This window comes from Oncorhynchus tshawytscha, linkage group LG13 (genome assembly GCF_018296145.1).
Source record: "Oncorhynchus tshawytscha isolate Ot180627B linkage group LG13, Otsh_v2.0, whole genome shotgun sequence".
Classification (NCBI taxonomy): Eukaryota; Metazoa; Chordata; class Actinopteri; order Salmoniformes; family Salmonidae; genus Oncorhynchus; species Oncorhynchus tshawytscha.
This window is the reverse complement of record NC_056441.1, coordinates 31,277,205-31,298,835: the sequence shown is the minus strand read 5'-3', so window position 1 is coordinate 31,298,835 and position 21,631 is coordinate 31,277,205. Positions and strand designations below refer to the sequence as shown.

At 42.7% G+C, this 21,631-nt stretch overlaps 1 protein-coding gene across 6 annotated transcripts in view; it reads left to right on the top strand.

Moving 5' to 3' along the window:
* Positions 1-21,631, top strand: part of akap9 (A kinase (PRKA) anchor protein 9) — a 160,832-nt gene that overhangs the window by 30,386 nt on the left and 108,815 nt on the right. For 5 of the 6 annotated variants that reach the window (XM_024441459.2, XM_024441460.2, XM_024441462.2 and 2 more), the window contains exons 3-15: positions 137-181; positions 764-823; positions 1,864-2,013; positions 2,619-2,774; positions 3,277-3,474; positions 3,737-6,760; positions 10,664-10,747; positions 11,853-12,000; positions 12,456-12,526; positions 12,721-12,850; positions 13,163-13,260; positions 13,805-13,916; positions 14,107-14,344. In XM_024441459.2, the coding sequence (XP_024297227.2) occupies positions 137-181; positions 764-823; positions 1,864-2,013; positions 2,619-2,774; positions 3,277-3,474; positions 3,737-6,760; positions 10,664-10,747; positions 11,853-12,000; positions 12,456-12,526; positions 12,721-12,850; positions 13,163-13,260; positions 13,805-13,916; positions 14,107-14,344 (4,514 nt within the window). The remainder of the gene's footprint in view (positions 1-136; positions 182-763; positions 824-1,863; positions 2,014-2,618; positions 2,775-3,276; positions 3,475-3,736; positions 6,761-10,663; positions 10,748-11,852; positions 12,001-12,455; positions 12,527-12,720; positions 12,851-13,162; positions 13,261-13,804; positions 13,917-14,106; positions 14,345-21,631) is intronic. The other variant, XM_024441461.2, reaches the window with a different exon arrangement.

The window sequence follows — 21,631 nt, the reverse complement described above, 5'->3', positions numbered from 1 at the left end:
AATGCAATCCACTCTGCTCCGCTGGTGGGGCTGTGTTTGTGTGGGCCACTTGTTCTGGTGACACACGGTGGGCCTATTATGGTGAGTCCCTCCCCATGCAGGGTCTGATGAATCCTCCTGTTGTTTCCTATGGCAGCCAGATAGTGAAGTGTCCACCACAGCCGAAGACTACTCCTCCGAGGTGAGTTACTTTTGTCATAGTTTACAACAAACAGAGAACACTCTTTTTATTGGTGTTAATATACTGTACTTGTAGGGATAGTTCACCCAAATTGCAAAATGTCTTATTTGTTTCCTCACCTTAAGTATTTGGTTCAGATTTGACAAAGGGTAAGCTGACCATAGATCTGTTACTGAGGGCTTCTGCTATTGAGGATTAGTGTTACGGTTTGGGGCTTAGGTCCTGCCTTTTCCCAGGTTTCCTCTTGGAACAGACCACGTGACTCGGCTAGCTTGTTGCCAGGCACTCTCAGCTCTCCAAGTCTCCTTCTGTCATTTATCTGAACTTGACAAGTCAAAGTAGTCATGCCGCACCTCTCACCTCCCCCTCTTCTACATGGCCGCCATTAAAAGCTCTGCCTCTGACACCGAGTTTAATGGTTTGAAGAAGGCGGCAGTCATTACATTAAGTCTGACATGTACGACGGAACCAAAATACCACATTTAATTACATCCTTCACTCTGTGCTTTGTACATGAGTGAACAATGGGAAGCTGAACCAAGAAATCCTCCTGCTTTACCAAACAGTATTGTGAATTAACAGGTGAATGGCTGCCTTGAGATGACCGAGATCCCAATGGAGACTTCCAAGGAGTTTATCTGGGTACAGTACGACAATTGACTAGACAACGAGCCACTGTTTTTCGTTAAAAAGCCAACTCACCTCTGCACTGACTGCACTCTTTTTTTGTTTGTTTTTAATGTAACATGTTTTCTCTCTGTCTCCGCACTGCATTCTGACCTCCTAACCCTGAGATTTTCCTCAGACTAACTCACTAACCAAGTCCCTTTTATTCTCTGCTTCTGGGATCCTCAGCTTGTGAAGTGGTTTTAATTTGAAGGCGAAGGACTGCAGAGCAGCAACAGCAGCATTGTCGGCGGGCTGCTGCTGTCATCCTTCAACTTCCACTCCCCAGTTTAACAGCAGGGATAGGGAGTAGGGAAATTGACATTTCAGAGGTGCAAATTACTCTGGAAGTCAGAAGAGAAAGAGGAAAACAGGGAGAAAGAGAAGTAGAAAAAGAGGGATTGGGGATGGACTGGTGAAGTGGCTAGAGAAGGGGGCGTTGGACAATTATACAAGAGCTGCTCATTTGCTAAATTACACGTAATCTTGCCATTTTCAGGTAGGAAGAGCGAGGGATGGTGAGAAAGAGGGGTTAGAGGCTGAGAAAAACAGCAAATTAAGTGATTGACTGTGTGTGATTTTGTTTGAGAGTTAAGAAGTTAAAACCATTCTGAGAACAAAAAGAAGATGGAACTAGGTAGAAAGAAAAAGGGAAGTGTGACAGATAAGGTAACAGTAGTGAAATACAGAGCGAAATGCGAAAGAGGGAACCATTGCCAGCACTGTGCTCTTTAATGGCTGCCAGTCCTTTGGCAGTTTTGATGTTGACTAGTAAATTTATATAATTCCCCTCAGTTCTGTGACGGCCTTGGATGCTAACTAATTGGTTCAGTGGTGGTTTTTGAGATGAGCTATTTGCTAAGCTAGCTACCATTTCGCCCTCAGTTCTGTGGCAATCTTGGATGCTAATTTTTGCAAAGCAAGCTACAGGTACCATTTCCCCCCTCTGTTCTGTGGCTATTTTGGATGTTAGATTAATTCTCATCTAGCCATTGTCACCCCCCCCCACACGACAGGAGGAAGTGCACCCTGTGCAGCAGGAGGCGAGAGGCGGAAGGGTACAGGTCATGGAGGAAGAGCTGGCTGCCAAGACTCTGGTGGTGGAGGAGCTGAGCCGACAGCTGGAGGAATTTAGAGTGGCCTTCGGCACAGAGGGTGTGCAACAGGTAATGTGCTATGTGCGCTCTGTGTATGTATGAAGGAATTCAAATTGGTAGTTAAAGAAAAAAGTAAATAACCTGCTTCCCCTGTTAACTGCAAAAGTTCATATAATATTTAAAATGTTTGAGTCTAATTCATCAAGCAGATTGCATAAGGGGTTGGCCTTGCTTAGCCCACGCTGCTGGGCTGACCTTTGGTTGAGGATGCAGCTTAGAAATGGTTAGGGTAGTGAAGTTATTAGCAATATGAGAGCTCTCTTATGTTCTGATATTCAGAATACTACTTAAATATATGAGAGAACTCTGTAAATATCAAGTGAAATATATCACACATGTAAAGTGCATATAAACTATTGTTGGTATTTCCCTTTTCAATGGAATACATCACTTTTCTTGTTTGGTTTAAAAACATTGATCTGTGATCGTATTACCACCCATACTCCTTTACCCTCAAATATCCCAAACTAGCTACTTCCATTGTTGAGACCACACTTTGTGTTTGTCAAAGTCAAGTCAGTGTACGATTTTCTTTCTCATAGTAAAGTGTGACTTGTGAATCACTGAGGTTGATTATGCAAGGTATACACAATGTACTCTTTTTGATCCTCCAGCTGCAGGACTTCGAGGCTGCCTTGAAGCAGCGCGACGGCATCATCACACAACTCACAGCCAATCTGCAGCAGTCTCGCAAAGAGAAGGATGAGGTCATGAGGGAGTTCCTGGAGATGACTGAGCAGAGCCAGAAACTGCACATTCAGTTCCAGCAGGTAAGACATTCTTGCATAGGCTATAACACTACCCTATAACATATTTTCCCACCCTAGTCTATAATATAGTAAGAAAAATACATTAGGCAGGTGAGGTAGAAACCCATGACAAGCGTAGGGTTAGACTAGAATAAAAAATACAAGAAAAGAGTTGTAACTTTCCCATAATTCCCAGGTTTTCCAGAGAACCTGGTTGGAAGATTCCCATAAACGGGTGTGAAAAAGCAGGAAATCTGGGTATCCACCATCTGGAATTTCTGGAAAACCTGGGAATTTTGGGAACGTTACAGGAATTTTCCAACGCTAGGTTAGACATACCTGTACCAGTCCTATTATATCGTATCTTTCCTATGTCACCTTATTGTCTCGGAAGCTTTTCCCTGCTCTATCAACATTTTCATATATTTTATTACCGTCCTAATAATTATACAACTGATGTGGTGGTGATGTTGTTTTCTGTCATTTCCACGGGAACATGAACGCCCTCTGGTTTGATTAACAGCTGCAGGCAGGTGAGACGCTGAGGAACACCAGCCACAGCAGCACAGCGCAGGACCTCCTGCAGGCCAAGCAGCAGCTTGTCCAATACCAGCAGCAGCTGGAGGAGATGGACGGCCAGGTCAGAGGGCACCATGAGATGAGCGAGGAGCAGCTGCTGCAGATCAGCCAGCTCCAGCACCGGCTCAAGGAGGCTGAGATGGTGAGGCAGCTGCCTAGTTGGTGTTAGTCAGTGCCTGTCATTCATGTGAAAACGTCTGCTTGTATTGATCTATTTAATGGATCTGTTTTAAAGGTGGTTGATTACCAGGTGTGTTTTAAAATCTGATTTAGATTTCCTAGTATTATTACCTTACAAAAACACAATTTAGTTTAAAGGCTGTTTGTAGAATTATTTCAGCCGTTTAAATATGAGGCTTTAATTACATTTTACATTTATGTCTAATACTTACTTTTCCTCATAGGTGGAAAGAAGAACAGAAGAGTCATTTGCACAAAGGTTAAATGAGAAAGACCTGCTGATTGCTAAACAAGAGAGAATTATGGCAGAGCATGAGCGTTCCCTAATGCAACTTAGAAAAGATCTCACACATGTGGGCAGAGGGGCTGAGGAGTCACTTGCCCAAAGGGTAAATGAAAAAGACCTGCTGATTTCGGAGCAAACTGCAATAATAATAGAACATGAGCGTACACTGACCATGCTCAAGGTGGAGCTTGCACAGGTGGGAAGAATGACTGAGGAGACTTTTGCACAAAAGTTGAATGAGAAAGAACTGCTGATCGCTGAGCAAGAGAGAGTCATGTCAGAACAAGACTCCTCCCTCCACCAGTTAAAGGATGAGTTGACGGCCTCTGAGAAATGCTTAAACGACCTCAACCAGCAAATTACCGCAAAGGCCCAAGAGCTGGAGAGCTGTAAGAGTAACTTGGATAACTGTAAGAGGGACTTAGAGAGCACTACGAATCAGTTGAATAGCTGTAGGGTTGAGCTGGAGGGCAGTAAGGGTGAGTTGTATAGCTGTAGGATTGAGCTGGAGAGCAGTAAGGGTGAGCTGGATAGCTTTAGGTTTGAGCTGGACAGCAGTAAGGGTGAGTTGGTTAGTTGTAGGGTTGAGCTTGAGAGCAGTAGGGTTGAGCTGGAGTCCTGCAGGGGCGAACTCTCAGCCTCCAGACAGAAGGAGCGGATGTCCTCCAGCGAGATCCAGCAGCTGATGGGTACCGTGGAAGACCTCCAGAAGCGATGCCACCAGGGCAGCCTGTCAGAGTGTGACACCCTCCAGAGGATGGAGGAGGACTCAGCCCGCAGGCTGGATCATCTCAGGACAGAGCTAGACGAGATGTACGGTGAGCAGATAGTCCAGATGAAGCAGGAGCTTCGCTTGCAGCACTCTGCGGCTCTGGAGCGGGTCTCGGCGCAGCATCGCAAGGAGCTAGAGCTTCTGAAATCCCAGCAATCCGTGACCAGACCTAGTCCCGAGGTGGTGATCGAGCTCAAGGGCAAGATCGTAGTTCTTCAGCAGAGGCTCCAAGAGGCCCAGGTGCTCCGAGAGAAGACCAAACAGGAGCTGTCCCAAGTGGCACAGGAGAAGCTCAACCTCCAGGGTCAGGTGGTTGACCACCTCCATGACCTCCGCTCAGCCCGGTCCAAGGTGGAGCAGGCCTCCCAGAACATCGCTGTCCGTGAGAGTCTTCAGGGCGAGCTGCAGCACCTCCAGGAAACCATCGATGACCTGAAGGCCCAGCTAGCCACCGCTGCGGACTCGGCAGTAGAGATCGAGGCCAAGCATGAGTCGGAGACAACCAACTACAAGATCAAACTGGAGATGATGGAGCGGGAGAAGGACGCAGTGCTGGACCGCATGGCTGAGTCACAGGAGGCAGAACTGGAGAGGCTGAGGACACAGCTCCTCTTCAGCCACGAGGAGGAGCTCATTCTCCTTCGGGAGGACCTCTGTAGGGAGAGCCAGCTCAACACCGAGAATCTCCTTAACGAGGCGTCCATCCGGCACGGCCGAGCTCTGGAGGAGTTGCGAAACGCGTATAAGGACGAGCGGGATGAGCTGTTGCACCAAATCTTTGCACTGAAAGATGACTTGAAGATGGCGCTGCACAGCTCGAAAGCCGAAGAGCTGGTAGTGCAACTCAAGGATCTTCAAGTTGAGGAATTGAGAAAGGGTGGAGAAGAAAGGGTCAGAATGGAGAGGGAAATCCAAATGCTGCTGAAAAAGAATGAGCTGCTTGAAAACCAGTCCAAAGAGCAAGAAAAGAGCTGGGACAATAAATGGAGGAAGCAGGAATCTGAAAAGAGGATTTTGATGGAAACCAACAACGCCATGAAAGAGGAAGTGGAGTCCAAAATGGAAAAAATCCGATCCTTCATGATCGAAAATGAACAAAAGCAGAGACAAGTAGTGGAGTTTCAAGAGGAGATTGAAAAGCAGAGGAATACATTCTCTTTTGCAGAAAAGAACTTTGAGGTGAACTATCAGGAGCTCAAGGAGGAGTACATGTGCCTTGTTGAGGTAAAGGCGCAGTTGGAGGAGAGGATTCTCAAGGAGACACTTGTGTATGAGTCTAAACTCGCTAGCCTCCAGTCGCAGATTCAGGAGCTGAGGGAGAACAAGGAAACTAACAAAATGGAGGACAAGTCCAAAGACAACTGCGGTGCGTCGATAGAAAAATACACTACTGAGCTGACGGAGAAGCTGAAGGTAGCTCTGGCAGAGAAGGAGGAACTGGCTATGAGGCTGTCTAAAGTTACCGAGCAGCTGACTGTTACAGAAGGTGAATTGGATGAGCTGGAAGGAGAGCTGAGTCAGGTCAGGAGAGAAAACAAGGAGGTAATCGCCCAAAATGAAAACCTGGAGGAAGAGCTCGAAAGAGAGCGGGAGACTCTGAAGGAGAGAAAGGGAGAGAGAGAACTGCAGAGAGAGGAGGGAGGGAGAGCTGCTCAGAGCCAAGCGAAGCTCCAACAGAGAGGGCAGCCTGTTCAGTCTGCAGCCCCAGCTTGCTCCATCGAGGATCATCACCTCCAAATCGAATCTCTCCAAGGGGAGGTAGTGGTTCTCCCCTCCTCCTTACAGGCCGCCGAAATAGAGCGAGACCGCCTCCGACACACCTCGGAGGCTTGGCACCAGAGCCAAACGCTAACTCTATCTGCAGCCCCATCTCAGGTCTCAACTGTTGGAGAGGGACCTGTTGAGTGTAGCTCCGCTTTGGAGCCTTCAGCCTCTGGGTCACACAGGCGCAAGACACAGCAGCGACGAGGAAAGAAGAAGCGCCAGAGCTCTGCCCAGACAAAAGAGAAGAGGGAGAAGGAGGAGGTGGCGGAGAGAAACAAAGCTGGAGGTGCTACTGCTGCAGCAGAGTGGGAGGCACGGGCTCGGATGGAGAGCCAGGTTCCGTCGATCTCGCAGCAGAGGACCGGGAAAGATGACGCCACAGACGGGTACCACGGTGACGGAGAGAGAGACTGCGTTGGGAAGCAGGTAGGCATTCACACACAGCTGCTGCTGCAGTCTCTTAGCTGGAATAGCCCCCGCTATGGAAATGATAATTGCCATGCCTTTTATTTTTTCCTCTTTCACTCTCTCTCGCTCTCTCAATCCCTGCATTTTCATAAGTCTGAAATTATCTTTCTGATTGAGCTGTTAAAATGTTTAATAGAGTATTTTCATTTTGGTCTTATGTTAATGCACTAATTGACTATTGTTGAAATAACCAGCAAACAATTGATCATGATCATAACCAGTACTATGTAACGATGTATCATTACTCCCTTATTAAATCTTACAACTGTTGATCATTACTCGATGCAGGTGAATGGAATTTGTGTTCATACACTACATAGACTGAATCAAAGGCTTATTTAAAAACCTGGCTGAGGTGAGGTTTGCCTGTTTAGCACTGAACAGTTAAAAAAAAAATATTCAGCCAATCTGTAATGACTGATGGGCTTGATTACAAAGTGCCCGACAGAGGCTGGCTCTCATAGGCAGTGAATAACAGAAGTACATCCTCAGGTAAAAATATTCAATATTTTGTCTTTGATTGTCAGGCCACGCATACCACTCATTTTAAAGCAGGAGAGGCTGAATTGGAGGTATCAATTGGATTCAATGCACAGAGATTCTGAAGACTGTAGGAGAGGCTGTTGCATGAACACACAGAGCATTTAAATTATTAAGTTGAAATCACCATTAAGCTTTACTCAAGCAGTTATATAAGAATTATAATCAGCCTTCATTGACTAGGCTCATATCTTCAAAGCTAAAACGAGCCATGAAAAGACGTATGTTGTTATCTCTCATGAATATCCTTTTCTAGCTAAGGAATGTCTTTGCTTTTATGTAGAGAAACGTATACATTATAGTTTCTTTCCGTTCTGCAGGGAGTAAGTGCTCAAAGTTGAGAAGCCATTTTGTGTCATTGCCAGTACCAGTCAAAAGTTTTGACACACCTACTCATTCAAGGGTTTTTCTTTATTTTTACTTTTTTAACATTGTAGAATAATAGTGAAGACAACAAAACTATGAAATAACACATATTGAATCATGTGCTAACCAAAAAAGTGTTAAACAAATCAAAATAGATGTATATGTCCAAGGCTTCACATCAGTAGAGCAATGTCGATGCATAGAATTTTGCCCTCTCACATCAGTGCACCACAGTATGTTCACTTACTGGGAAGGACCCCTTAATAGCTTACATTAGTCTTTCTATAAATTAGGCCTAGGACTGTATGTCCTTCAAGCAGGGTTCATACAGACATTGGCAAGTCAAATTCAAATACTTTCAGGGACTTTTTCAAGCACTTAATTGTGTTTTTCAGGGGATGTCAATGTTATACATTTGTATAATTTATATAATTAAGAATAATGCATTGATATTCCAATGAATGTTATTACGTTCTAAAATATGTGAGAATAATACGGACTTGTCTCACTAAATAAATTAGATGCATGCATTGCGTTGTTTGCTCTATAAAACGTTAGTTCCTATTCAAGTTTTTTTTTCTCTAAATTACATTTTGCTTTTGGGGTGATGTGATTGGTCTGAAGCCAAATCCAAACGTAACACTTTTCTTTGGTGCGCCAGGATCATTCACAGATGCGCTCACTCAGTTTTGCTGAATGCTGATTGGCTATAATTTCATTTATTTTCTTCAAGGGGGGCCAAATGTTTCGCTTGCTCGGATGCTTTCTCCACTCTTGCGAATTTAAGGAAGTTTATGAACCACAGCGGGATGAAATATTATTATTATTATTATTTTTTTCATTTTTGGGGAAGCCTGGCTTCCCTTAGGCAAAAGCAGTGGTGTGTATTCATGGATGCCAATGTGACCAACGCAGGCACACATACTTTAATAAAGCCATGAGTAGTGGCAGCGTTAATCTTACCATTGTTGTTTTAATACTGAGAAAGCAACCAATAACCAGGTTCATTTAGTGAGGGAACAGTTTTCATGGAAAGCCAAGTTGAAGCCAGCATTAGATGTTGTTGTCTTCCATAATAACCACACATGGTTTTACCTCAACAGAGTAGCGCAACACCCATCAATTGTAGCGGTGGGAAACATACAAAAGTGGCCACATCACTTACAGAAACGGCTCAAAGAAAGTCACTGATAATTATAAGGGATCAGAAGATCTTATAAATTGGCTACAATAATTACAAGTACTTTTCAAGTACCAAATTGATTAAATGTATGATTTTCAAGGTAGGCCTATTCCAGTACTTGGATTTCTGAGGTAAAAAAATTGTGTTCAAGTGGGCTATTTCAAGCCCCATTTGTATTGTTTATAAATGCAGGTGTAACATGGAAACCAAAATGTATTTGTCATGTTATTTCATTCCCAGATCATAGCCTAATGAGTTTCTTCAGAATATGTCATGTGTTGTCTTTATATCTAGAATAATGAATTGGAATAGTGTTTGGTGTTGTTCAATACATAATTGCTCACAGTAGACTGTGTCTAATCCGAGACACAAAAACATGAACTCATTAACTTGATGCTTCTTCTGTTAAATCTGCTGTAAAGTAAGCAGACCACAACAGATGATCAACATCGATTCGCTAGGGATTTTACATCTAAGCACAACTGTCTTCACCAGCGTGAAGACACAAACATTTTAAGGACTTTCTTCGCGAACAACTTTGTTTCCCAACACCTGGCACATGCAACAACGTATCACAACAGCTTTTTGTCACTTGACTGTCATTCAGAAAATTCCTTCTTGAATCAGATGATGATGTGTGAAAATATCATGGTGTAATTACAACTTGACACCAAATGCACATCCAACAAGTATTATGCATAAATATTGAAGAACCACGTTAATGACAGTATTGATTTAGGTTTTAAGTATAAAGGTAAGATTACTTTTGTTTAGAAGCATTCGATTTTGCAATTACATGGTTTTTGGGGGATTTGTTTGCCCATGAAAACTGTTTTCACCCCATAACATAAGGAGACATGGAATGTTATGTAGTCACACTGCATTTCTGACATCTCTTTACAACAGGTATGTACAGGGTTCAAGTTTAATGTCTAATTGAACTGATTACATATTTTTATTTGACCTTTTATTTAACTAGGCAAGTCAGTTAAGAACAAATTCTTATTTTCAATGACAGCCTAGGAACAGTGGGTTAACTGCTTTGTTCAGTGGCAGAACGACAGATTTTTACCTTGTCAGCTCGGGGATTTGATCTTGCAACCTTTCGGTTACTAGTTCAACACTAACCACTATGCTACCTGCTTAATATATGATATAATAATATATATCATATATGCTTAAGATATGATGAAACGACAATTTAAACTGCCATAAATGCATCGACAGAATGTTTTATGTCACACTATTTTGGACAAATCCGTCAAGACGCCAACCATGAGAAAGGGTTAAACATGAATTTTAAATCAACTCATACATTTGATTGAATATAGCTAAGCTATGGTATGTTTCCCCCTTAATGTAATTACATTTTTAAAAAAGTGCATATTATCATCAATTACTTATTCATATCTGTGACAACTTGTCCAGCGTAGGAAATCCTCACTGGTAGCGTGGTTTATAAAAATACCCACATTTATAAATGCTTATCTAAAAAACAAGAAAAAATTGCTATTGCATCTTGTTCTTCGTATCAATAATATGTGCAAGTGAAGTACATAAGCATTCATTGCTATGAATAAATTGCTAATTAATATGAAATGCTTCCGAAGCGGTCTTAGTCTTTACTGTGTGGCCTTCTCAGTAAGTGTTTCATTGTGTTTTATGCCATACGTACTTACTGTACTGTTGTCGCCAGACCCCGTCAACATTGTGTTTTTTATGAACTTTTAATCTCTTCTGTTACAATGGCTACTTTTTTCTCCTCTTTTCAGGGGAAGAGCGTAGATGGGATGGAGCGTTGGGTGGACTCTGTAGCGAAGCAAGAGGAGGACAGGGACAGCGAAACCACAGAGCATGTAAATGTCACCTGAGCTCAAATCTGCCTGTGCTTTTCGCTCCGGCCTGAGTTGCTGTCTTAGTACAGTGGGTTTGGAAGGGCAATCAACCAGTGGAAAAACGTAATACAGAACTATGGGCACCCAGTAGTAAGAACGTGATGAAAGGCAAACCTTCCTTTTGTCACCCATTTGTATTATTATGAGTAATGCTTGGTTGTTGTGTCATCAAGTGTTATACTGCCCACACTGCTAATAATTAGTGTGAAATAACCAAAGTAAGAACTATGAATCTGTTTAGGAAGTTTCAGTATGCAGTTATTCATCCTTGCAGTATTTGCAGTGTCACATTCTACGTAGCTACGTGCATTAGGCTACTAAGCATGTGCTTGACATCAATTTGCTACATGTCCTACTGTAATATGTATAGTGCTTGAGTGGGCTGGATAAATTGCAATCAAACAAAGCGTTATGAAAGTAACAGTGTTATTACCATTCCACACAAAAATGCATTGCAGGCAGGAAATAGAACTGTCATCAAAGAAGAAAAAAAAATGATTTCACGAGTGTAGCTGCAACACATCTACGTTTCCACATCCATCCAAGGATGAGAGGAAAGCCCTGCCGTATCCCCATTATTTTGGCTGTAGAATAGATAACAGCTGGCCCCTCGTTTGTTGTGCTAAAGCCCAGGTGCTCCACCCTGTTTCTTTTATAAAATTAGGGCAACAGGCATTCCCCATTTCCATTCATGGTGGGTGGACTGGCCAACATATTTGGGGTTGCACCTTTTGGAATGTATGTTTAAATGTACACTCAAAAATATGGCATCATACAGCAGGCCGACTTCCTGCTTACAGATAAACAACAACTGGCAAGCCTAAAGTACATTTGGAGGGGCCAATAGTGGTTGACAATCATCTTGTTGATATGTGTATGATGTCATATTGCTAAGAATACCTTAAATTCATCATGTGTAAGTTGCAACGAGCACATTCTATTCTTTGGAATGTGTGTGTCTTACTCCTGAAACAATCTCTATTGTGCAACCATAGGTGGACTGAAGGATTATGTCCATTTTGGTTTATGTAATTCTATGCTTTCTTTTCTCTCTCTCTTTGTGCAGGTGGAGTGCAGGCTGCAGCTGGAGGCCCAGCGGATCAGCCTGTCTCAGATGCACGCTGCACAGCTGGAGCTGCTCCGGGAGCAGACAGATGCCCGTGTCAGCACACTTGAGCAGGAGCTGGGTTTCTTGAAAAAAACATGGGACAAAGGTATGTGTGTGGTTTTGAGTGCAGGTCGATGTATGGATGGGTTGTTGTCTGGTGGTGGGGTTGAGGTAGGGATATGGCAAGTGTGTTTGTGTGGTAGGAAACCTGGTGGTGGTTAGAGGTGTGTGTGTGTGTGTGTGTGTGTGTGTGTGTGTGTGTGTGTGTGTGTGTGTGTATATGTTTCAATGTGTGTGCACTGCGCACATGTATATTTAATTATGTATGTGTATCTGGGCATGTGGGGTTAGACGGGCCATGTTGAATTGGTTTATTTTTATCTATCATTCGTGATGTCATCCATGCTACAAACTGTAGATAGAAAACAGTAGACTCACACGGAAGTTATTCAGTCTCTTTTGCATTCATCCTATTTTAGTAATTGAATGTTTGTGTACCATGTGTGCTCAATATAAGCCAATAATAATGTATGCTTTTGTTGTTTTTCTCTGACTTCCCAGATGATCTCAGAAGCTCTAAGTACCAGAATGTGGTGCAAGTTGTGTCTGAAGAGTGCAAGCAACTCATCCTGGTAGTTAACATTCATCACACACACACACACACACACACACAAAAAAACAAGTATTGATTAATGTTCCTTTGCACTGTCAATTACTTTTGATATGAGAACGTTATTAGACAGAATTATTTCAGGTTCAGACATTGATTCTTACTACTCGAATGAGTGTTTTGTTTGAGAGCTATTTTGCTCTTCTCTTTATACAGTCCTTTGCTAAACTTTTCGGAGAGGAGTTCTTGGAGTATCTCCACCCCACTGATGTCGAGGACTGGAAGATCCATTGGTTTGAGAAGGAAGAAACCAGGGATCCCAGTGCTGTTTTACAGGAGGCGAAAGGTGCTTTATTGGTTGTGATGTCTACCAAATGACAGCAATACTACATAAAGAACACGCAGCCTATGAAATGAGTGGCTGACTAATGAAAACGTCTAAATAAGTCACATGCCGATCTTGACTGCTGCATGATAAAATGACAAATTAGTACATATTGTGTTTTGTGTTTTCCTCCAGTTTACATTTGTGTACGCACATCAAATCCAGCTACATCAATGATAAATGGGATCTCTTATAGTAGTGAAGATACTTCACAAACTGAGACTGCATGAGGATATATTTGTAATGGACATTTCTTCTGTTTGGTTTCTATAGAAATGTATAGAGACCTTCAGCAGGTGAAGCAGAGGATTGAACAGGAGCACGGTCGTCTCCTACAGCTCCAGTCCTTACTGAGGGCAGATGGCAATAAGGTAGGATGGACTGCTACATACTGTGTGTGTAAAACTGTTTATTTAGTTAGCTCTTTGTGTCAAACTCATTCCACGGAGGGCCGGGTGTCTGCAGGTTTTTGCTCCTCCCTTGTACTTGATTGATGAATTAAGGTCACTAATTAGTAAACAACTCCCCTCACATGGTTTTTAATTAATTGAAAAGTAAAATCCCAAAACCATCTGACACTAGGCCCTCCATGGAATGAGTTTGACACACCTGCTTTAAGGGGTTTAGGCCAAGAGTTTATGAATTGGTGGGGGAAAAAACATATAAGTAATTATTTCATTGGATATGTTTAGATGTCACGACACCAACCTCGTTATTGTTTGACATGTAATCGCAGTATTATGACGGGGATGAAAAGCAACATTTTTATTTGTCTACAGTAATTGCTAGGACACTAGCACTCAGCTTTTACATTTTTAACTCTGCTAGTTAATAATGATATGACGAATGAAAGCTAATTGGCTTTAATGATAACGCCAACAAACACTGCTGTCAAACTCTTATTGTCATTCTTAGATTGAGGCGATGCAGCTGATGTACGATGAGCTGAAGCGCAGCAGTGAGGATAAGATCGCCAGCCTGCGCAGGCACATCGAAAGCTCCAGCATCCCTACACACAATCTCAAGGGTAAATTTAGATATATACTGTATGTCTAAACCAAAATGGTGCTGGGTTATGTGGTGTCCATCTTCTACACAATCTGTTGTGCATTTGGAAAGTTTGCGAGCCTCAATCCCAAAATGAATGGGAAAGATGGGCACTGTCTACCACCATCTACATAGTCATGCTAATGCTAACACCATCGCTCTCTACCCAGATCTGAGGGAGCCGACCGCGGCCTCGCCCTCCTCCCACACTGCTGAGGATATCCAGAAGCTGAGGGCTGACGTCCATCAGCAGCGGGCCCAGCTGGAGGAATGCCACAGAATGGAAGTGGAGCGCCTCAGGGCCTACTACCAGCAGCAAGCCAAAGCGACTGAGGAGCACTATGCTACTGAGCTCATCATGCTACAGCAGCACCTCGATGAGGTCACGGGCACCGAGGCCCAGTTCAGGTAATAGTGATGATGATGATCATGACTATGGTGTAGAAGTGGCCCTACATAAATCACATGCAAGAGCTTCTCACAGTGTGTTTATACTAGACACTACACCCTACAACCTATCGATTTCTGGACCAATCAGTCTGTGTTCGCATTCGGTGTAGGATTGGGGAGGTACTCAGATCCAGACTCATTGCAGAGGAGAAACTAATGTTAGTTGGTGTGGGGTAATGTTTGGCGAGAGCAAGGAGTCTGGGTAGCCAGGCAAGAGGAAAACCCCATCATCAACCCTTTCACATGGCATGTAATCTTGACACGAATTTTAAACTCAAACTAAATCCAACTCATGAATCCAACTCAACATGTGCTTGTGGACTAACCAATTCATATCATAGGTAATACATATTATCGAAGAAACACAGCCACCGGTGCACAAGTGAGAAAGTACATTTTCCCCTCCCCCATGGGAGTATTTGAAACAGTCATGAGAAGGATCCTACTCCTGTGTGTGCGTGCGCATAGAAAGAGTGCAGCAGCACTTCTCAGATCACTGTGACCCGATACCACCGGGTATGAAATTCTACAGCTGCCATTCAGGCCCACTTTAATTGCCAAGGCATTAGCAAACTCCTTATTCCTTTGAAAGTAGATTTCAGTTTTATTCAATCCCTCCTGGGTCCATTATTATTAGCATGGCTTTAATCTCCTGATATCTCTCCCCCAGTGGCACAGCAGTCTAAGGCACTGCATCGCAGTACTAGAAGCGTCACTACAGATCCGGGTTCGATCCCGGGCTGTGTCACTTCCTGGAGCTACCGGGAGACGCATGGGCAGCGCACAATTGGCCCAGCGTCGTCCGGGTTAGGAGAGGGTTTGGCCGGCTGGGATGTCCTTGTCTAATCTCACTCTTGTGACTCCTTGTGGCGGCCGGGCGCATGCACGCTGACTTTGGTCGCCAGCTGTATGGTGTTTCCTCTGACACATTAGTGCGGCTGGCTTCCAGGGTAAGTTGGCAGTTAGTCAAGAAGCAGTGCGGCTTGACAGGGTCGGGTTTAGGAGGACGCATGGCTCACGACCTTCCCGGGTCCGTACGGGAGTTGCAGTGATGGGACAAGACTGTAACTGCCAATTTGGATATCACAAATTGAAAAAAATAAATGTATCATCTCCTGATATCTAAATTATTTTCACTATATAAAAGGAATGTAACATTCACGCATCCATCCCAATTAAATGTCGGTTTTCGGAACCAAACCAATCCAAATCTAGCATGCATCCGTCAGAAAATCTATTCAAAAGTTATAAATAGCTTTCACAGTTTGTTTGGACTTGTATTTTCAGAATGTAGAAAGAATGTATAATATCTTGTCTTTTGTGACAACTTATGCGTCCTTTCCTTCAGTGTTGAACTGCATGTAACTGTGAGTCATTGATCTACAAATCATTTTGCATGCCGGACAACCCCAGGTAATACCAGTAGGCTAGACAAATTGTGCACAGCTTCGCGCCTGACTAACGAGAGGTAAGCCTATTCCTGATCTGATCTGCGCGTCACCATTCAAATGTTTTTAAAATGGCTTCTGCAATATTACCAATGTAATTTGCTAGGTTGTTTTCATCAAATGCTCTGTTGAAAAGTTGTTTCACCAAAATAAAAGCAAGCTACTGGAGACCACTCTTGTGTGGCTATATACCTGCTAAACAGGGCTTACAATAGATTTTATTTTGATCAGGTTTACCATCAGCAATAGTTTTGATAATTTTGCTGTGAACAATCAATCAGTGTATGTGGTAATTTTTAGTTTGTGCCTTCAGAAGCTACTCATACCCCTTGACTTTGTCCACATTTTGCAGTGATTTTTTTCTGACCTATGTTCGCACAATGCCCCATAATGACACTAAAAACATGTTTTTATAAATTTTTGCAAATCTTTACAAAAATACCTATTTACTTAAGTATTCCACCCCTGAATCAATACATGTTTGTATCACCTTTGGCAGGGATTACAGCTGTGAGTCTTTCTGGGTAAGTCTTTAAGAGCTTTGCACACCTGGATTGTACAATATTTTCCCATTATTCTTTTTTAAATTCTTCAAGCTCTGTCAAGTTGGTTGGTAATCATTGCTAGACAGCCATTTTAAAGTCCTGACATTAGATTTTCAAGCCGATTTATGTCCAAACCTTAACTAGGCCTCTCAAGAACATTCAATATCGTCTTGGTTTTAGGCCGTCAGTGTTTTAAAGTTTTTTTAAATTTTTTAGTTTACCTTTTATTTAAACAAATAGGCCAGTTGAGAACAAGTTCTCATTTACAACTGCGACCTGGCCAAGATAAAGCAAAGCAGTGCGACAAAAACAACAACCTAGAGTTACACATGGGATAAACAATTGTACAGTCAATAACACAATAGACAAAATCTGTACACAGTGTGTGCAAATGAAGTAAGGAGGTAAGGGAATAAATAGGCCAGTAGTGGCAAAGTAATTACAATTTAGCAATTTACGATAGAGTGATATATGTGCAGATGAGGATGTGCAGGTAGAAATACTGGTGTGCAAAAGAGCAGAAAAATAAATGTGGGGATGAGGTAGGTAGTTGGTTGGATGGGCTATTTATGCGCTGTGTACAGCTGCAGCGATTGGTAAGCTGCGCTGACAGCTGATGCCTTAAGTTAGTGAGGGAGCTATATGTCTCAAACTTCAGTGATTTTTTGCAATTCATGGCAGCAGAGAACTGGAAGGAAAGGCGGTCAAAGGAGCTGTTGGCTTTGGGGATGACCAGTGAAATATACCTGCTGGAGCGCATGCTACGGGTGGGTGTTGCTATGGTGACCAATGAGCTGAGATAAGGCGGAACTTTACCTAGCAAGGACTTATAGATGACCTGGAGCCAGTGGGTTTGGCGACGAATATGTAGCAAGGACCAGCCAACGAGAGCATACAAGTCGCAGTGGTGGGTAGTATATGAGGCTTTGGTGACAAAACGGATGGCACTGTGATAGACTGCATCCAGTTTGCTGAGTAGAGTGTTGGAGGCTATTTTGTAAATGACATCGCCGAAGACCAGGATCGGTAGGATAGTCAGTTTTACGAGGGTATGTTTGGTAGCATGAGTGAAGGAGGCTTTGTTTGCGAAATAGGAAGCCGATTCTAGATTTAATTTTGGATTGGAGATGCTTAATGTGAGTCTGGAAGGAGAGTTTACAGTCTAACCAGACACCTAGTTATTTAAAGTTGTCCACATATTCTAAGTCAGAACCGTCCAGAGTAGTGATGCTGGTCGGGTTGGTGGGTGCGGGCAGCGATCAGTTGAAGAGCATGCATTTCGTTTTTCTTGCATTTAAGAGCAGTTGGAGGCCACGGAAGGAGTGTTGTATGGCGTTGAAGCTCGTTTGGAGGTTTGTTAACTTCTTGCGTCGAGCCATCCCGGATCCGGGATCGTGAATACAGCCTCAAGCTCATTACCATAACGCAACGTTAACTATTCATGAAAATCGCAAATGAAATGAAATTAATATGCTAGCTCTCAAGCTTAGCCTTTTGTTAACAACACTGTCATCTCAGATTTTCAAAATATGCTTCTCAACCATAGCAAAACAAGCATTTGTGTAACAGCTAGCGCAGCTAGCGTAGCATTTAGCGTTAGCATCAGCAGGCAACATTTTCACAAAAACCAGAAAATCATTCAAATAAAATCATTTACCTTTGAAGAACTTCAGATGTTTTCAATGAGGAGACTCTCAGTTAGATAGCAAATGCTCAGTTTTTCCTGAAAGATTATTTGTTTAGGAGAAATCGCTCCGTTTGGTGTGTCACGTTTAGCTACGAAAAAAACCTGTATCCAGGAGTGTAATTATCCCCGCAGCTCATTAGCATAACACAACATTAACTATTCATAAAAATCGCAAATGAAATGAAATTAATATGCTAGCTCTCAAGCTTAGCCTTTTAACAACACTGTCATCTTAGATTTTCAAAATATGCTTCTCAACCATAGCAAAACAAGCATTTGTGTAACAGCTAGCGTAGCATTTAGCATAGCATTTAGCGTTAGCATCAGCAGGCAACATTTTCACAAAAACCAGAATCATTCAAATAAAATCATTACCTTTGAAGAACTTCAGATGTTTTCAATGAGGAGACTCTCAGTTAGATAGCAAATGCTCAGTTTTTCCTGAAAGATTATTTGTTTAGGAGAAATTGCTCCGTTTGGTGCGTCGCGTTTGGCTACCAAAAAAAAACGAAAATTCAGTCTTCAAAACGCCGAACTTTTTTCCAAATTAACTCCATAATATTGACTGAAACATGGTAAACGTTGTTTAGAATCAATCCTCAAGGTGTTTTTCACATATCTCTTCATGATATATCGTTCGTTGAAAGCCTCTCTCCTCTCAATCACTGGATGACTGCGTGCAGCTTGTAGATTACGCACCAATTTAGACAAAGGACACCGGGCGGACCCCTGGTAAATGCCGTCTCTTATGGCCAATCTTCCAATGATATGCCTACAAATACGTCACAATGCTGCAGACACCTTGGAGAAACGATAGAAAGGGCAGGCTCATTCCCGGCGCATTCACAGCCATATAAGGAGACAATGGGGAAACAGAGCTTCAAAAATTCTGCCCATTTCCTGGTTGAAGTTTCATCTTGGTTTCGCCTGTAGCATGAGTTCTGTGGCACTCACAGATAATATCTTTGCAGTTTTGGAAACCTTAGTGTTTTCTTTCCAAAGCTGCCAATTATATGCATAGTCGAGCATCTTTTCGTGACAAAATATTGCGCTTAAAACGGGCACGTTTTTTTACCCATAAATTAAAAGAGCGCCCCCTATATCCAAGAAGTTAACACAGTGTCCAAAGAAGGGCCAGATGTATGCAGAACGGTGTCGTCTGCGTAGAGGTGGATCAAAGAATCACCCGCAGCATGAGCGATATCATTGATGTATACGGAGAAAAGAGTCGGCTCGAGAATTGAACCCTGTGGCACCCTCATAAACTGCCAGAGGTGCGGACAACAGAACCTCTGATAAGACACCTTGAACTCTGAGAAGTAGTTGTTGAACCAGGCGAGACAGTCATTAGGGAAACCAATGCTGTTGTCCTGCTGAAAAGTGAATTCATCTCCGTGCCTGGTGGAAACCACACTGAACCAGGTTTTACTCTAGGATGTTGCTTCATTCCATTTATTTTTTATCCTGAAAAACTCCCCAGTCATTGACTATTACAAGCATACCTGTAACATGATGCAGTTTCCACTGTGCTTGAAAATATGGAGAGTGGTACTCAGTAATGTATTGTGTTGATGTGCCCCAAACAAATTTTTGTCCTTAATACAAAGTGTTCATTGCTTTGACACATTTTTTGAAGTATTACTTTAGTGCCTTGTTGCAAACAGGATGTACAGTACCAGTCAAACATTTGGACACACCTCCTCATTCCAGGCTTTTTTTTGGTACAATTTTCTACATTGTAGAATTGTAGTGAAGATATCAAAACTATGAAATAACACATATGGAATCATGTAGTAACCAAAAAACAAAATCAAAATAGATTTTATATTTGAGATTCTTCAAAGCCTTGATGACAACTTTGCACATGCTTGACATTCTCTCAACCATGCATTTCAATTAACAGTGCCCTGTTAAAAGTCAATTTGTGGAATTTCTTTCCTTAATGCGTTTGAGACAATCAGTTGTGTTGCGACAAGGTAGGGTTGGTATTTTGAAGATTGCCCTATTTGGTTAAAGACCAAGTCCATATTATGGCAAGAACAGCTCAAAACAGCAAAGAGAAATGACAGTCCATCATTACTTTAAGACATGAAGGTCAGTCCATCCAGAAAACTTAAAAAACCATCAAGCGCTATGATGGAATTGGCTCTCATGAGGACCGCACCTCTACTGCAGAGGATAAGTACATTAGAGTTAACTGCACCTGAAATTGCAGCCCAAATAAATGCTTCAATAGAGTTCAAGTAACAGATGCATCTCAACATCAGCTGTTCAGAGGAGACTGCGTGAATCAGGCCTTCATGGTCGAATTGCTGCAAAGAAACCACTACTAAAGGACACCAATAAGAAGAACAGACTTGCTTGGGCCTCGAAACACGAGCAATGGACTTTAGACTGGTGGATATCTGTCCTGTCGTCTGGAGTCGAAATTTGAGATTGCTACTGTGATTGCTACTCTTTGAGACACAGAGTAGGTGAACGGATGATCTCCGCATGTGTGGCTCCCACCGTGAAGCATGGAGGAGGAGGTGTGATAGTGCGGGGGTGCTTTGCTGGTGACACTGTGATTTATTTTGAATTCAAGGCACACTTTACCAGCATGGCTACCACAGCATTCTGCAGAGATACACAGTCCCACTGAGCGCAAACCAGAATGGATGATCATTTGTTTTTCAACAGGACAATGACACAAAACACCTCCAGGCTGTGTAAGGTCAATTTGACCAAGAAGGGGAGTGATGATGTGCTGCATCAGATGACCGTGCCTCCACAATCACCTGACCTCAGCCCAGTTGAGATGGTTTGGGAGGAGTTGGACCGCAGAGTGAAGGAAAAGCAGCCAACAAGTGCTCAGCATATGTGGGAACTCATTCCAGACTGTTGGAAAAGCATTCCTCGTGAAGCTGGTTGACAGAATGCAAGAGCATACAAAGCTGTCATCAAGGCAAAGGGTGGCTACTTTGAAGAATCTAAAATATATTTAAATGTGTTTAACATTTGTTGGGTTACTACAGTCGTGGCCAAAATTTGAGAATAACACAAATATTAATTTTCACAAAGTCTGCTGCCGCAGTTTGTATGATGGCAATTTGCATATACTCCAGAATGTTATGAAGAGTGATCAGATGAATTGCAACTAATTGTAAAGTCCCTCTTTGCCATGCAAATGAACTGAATCCCCCAAAAACATTTCCACTGCATCTCAGCCCTGCCACAAAAGGACCAGCTGACATCATGTCAGTGATTCTCTAGTTAACACAGGTGTGAGTGTTGACAAGGACAAGGCTGGAGATCACTCTGTCATGCTGATTGAGTTCGAATAACAGACTGGAAGCTTCAAAAGGAGGGTGGTGCTTGGAATCATTGTTCTTCCTCTATCAACCACGGTTACCTGCAAGGAAACATGTGCTGTCATCATTGCTTTGCACAAAAAGGGCTATTGCTGCCAGCAAGATTGCACCTAAATCAACCATTTATTGGATCATCAAGAACTTCAAGGAGAGTGGTTCAAATGTTGTGAAGAAGGCTTCAGGGCGCCCAAAAAAGTCCAGCAAGCGCCAGGACC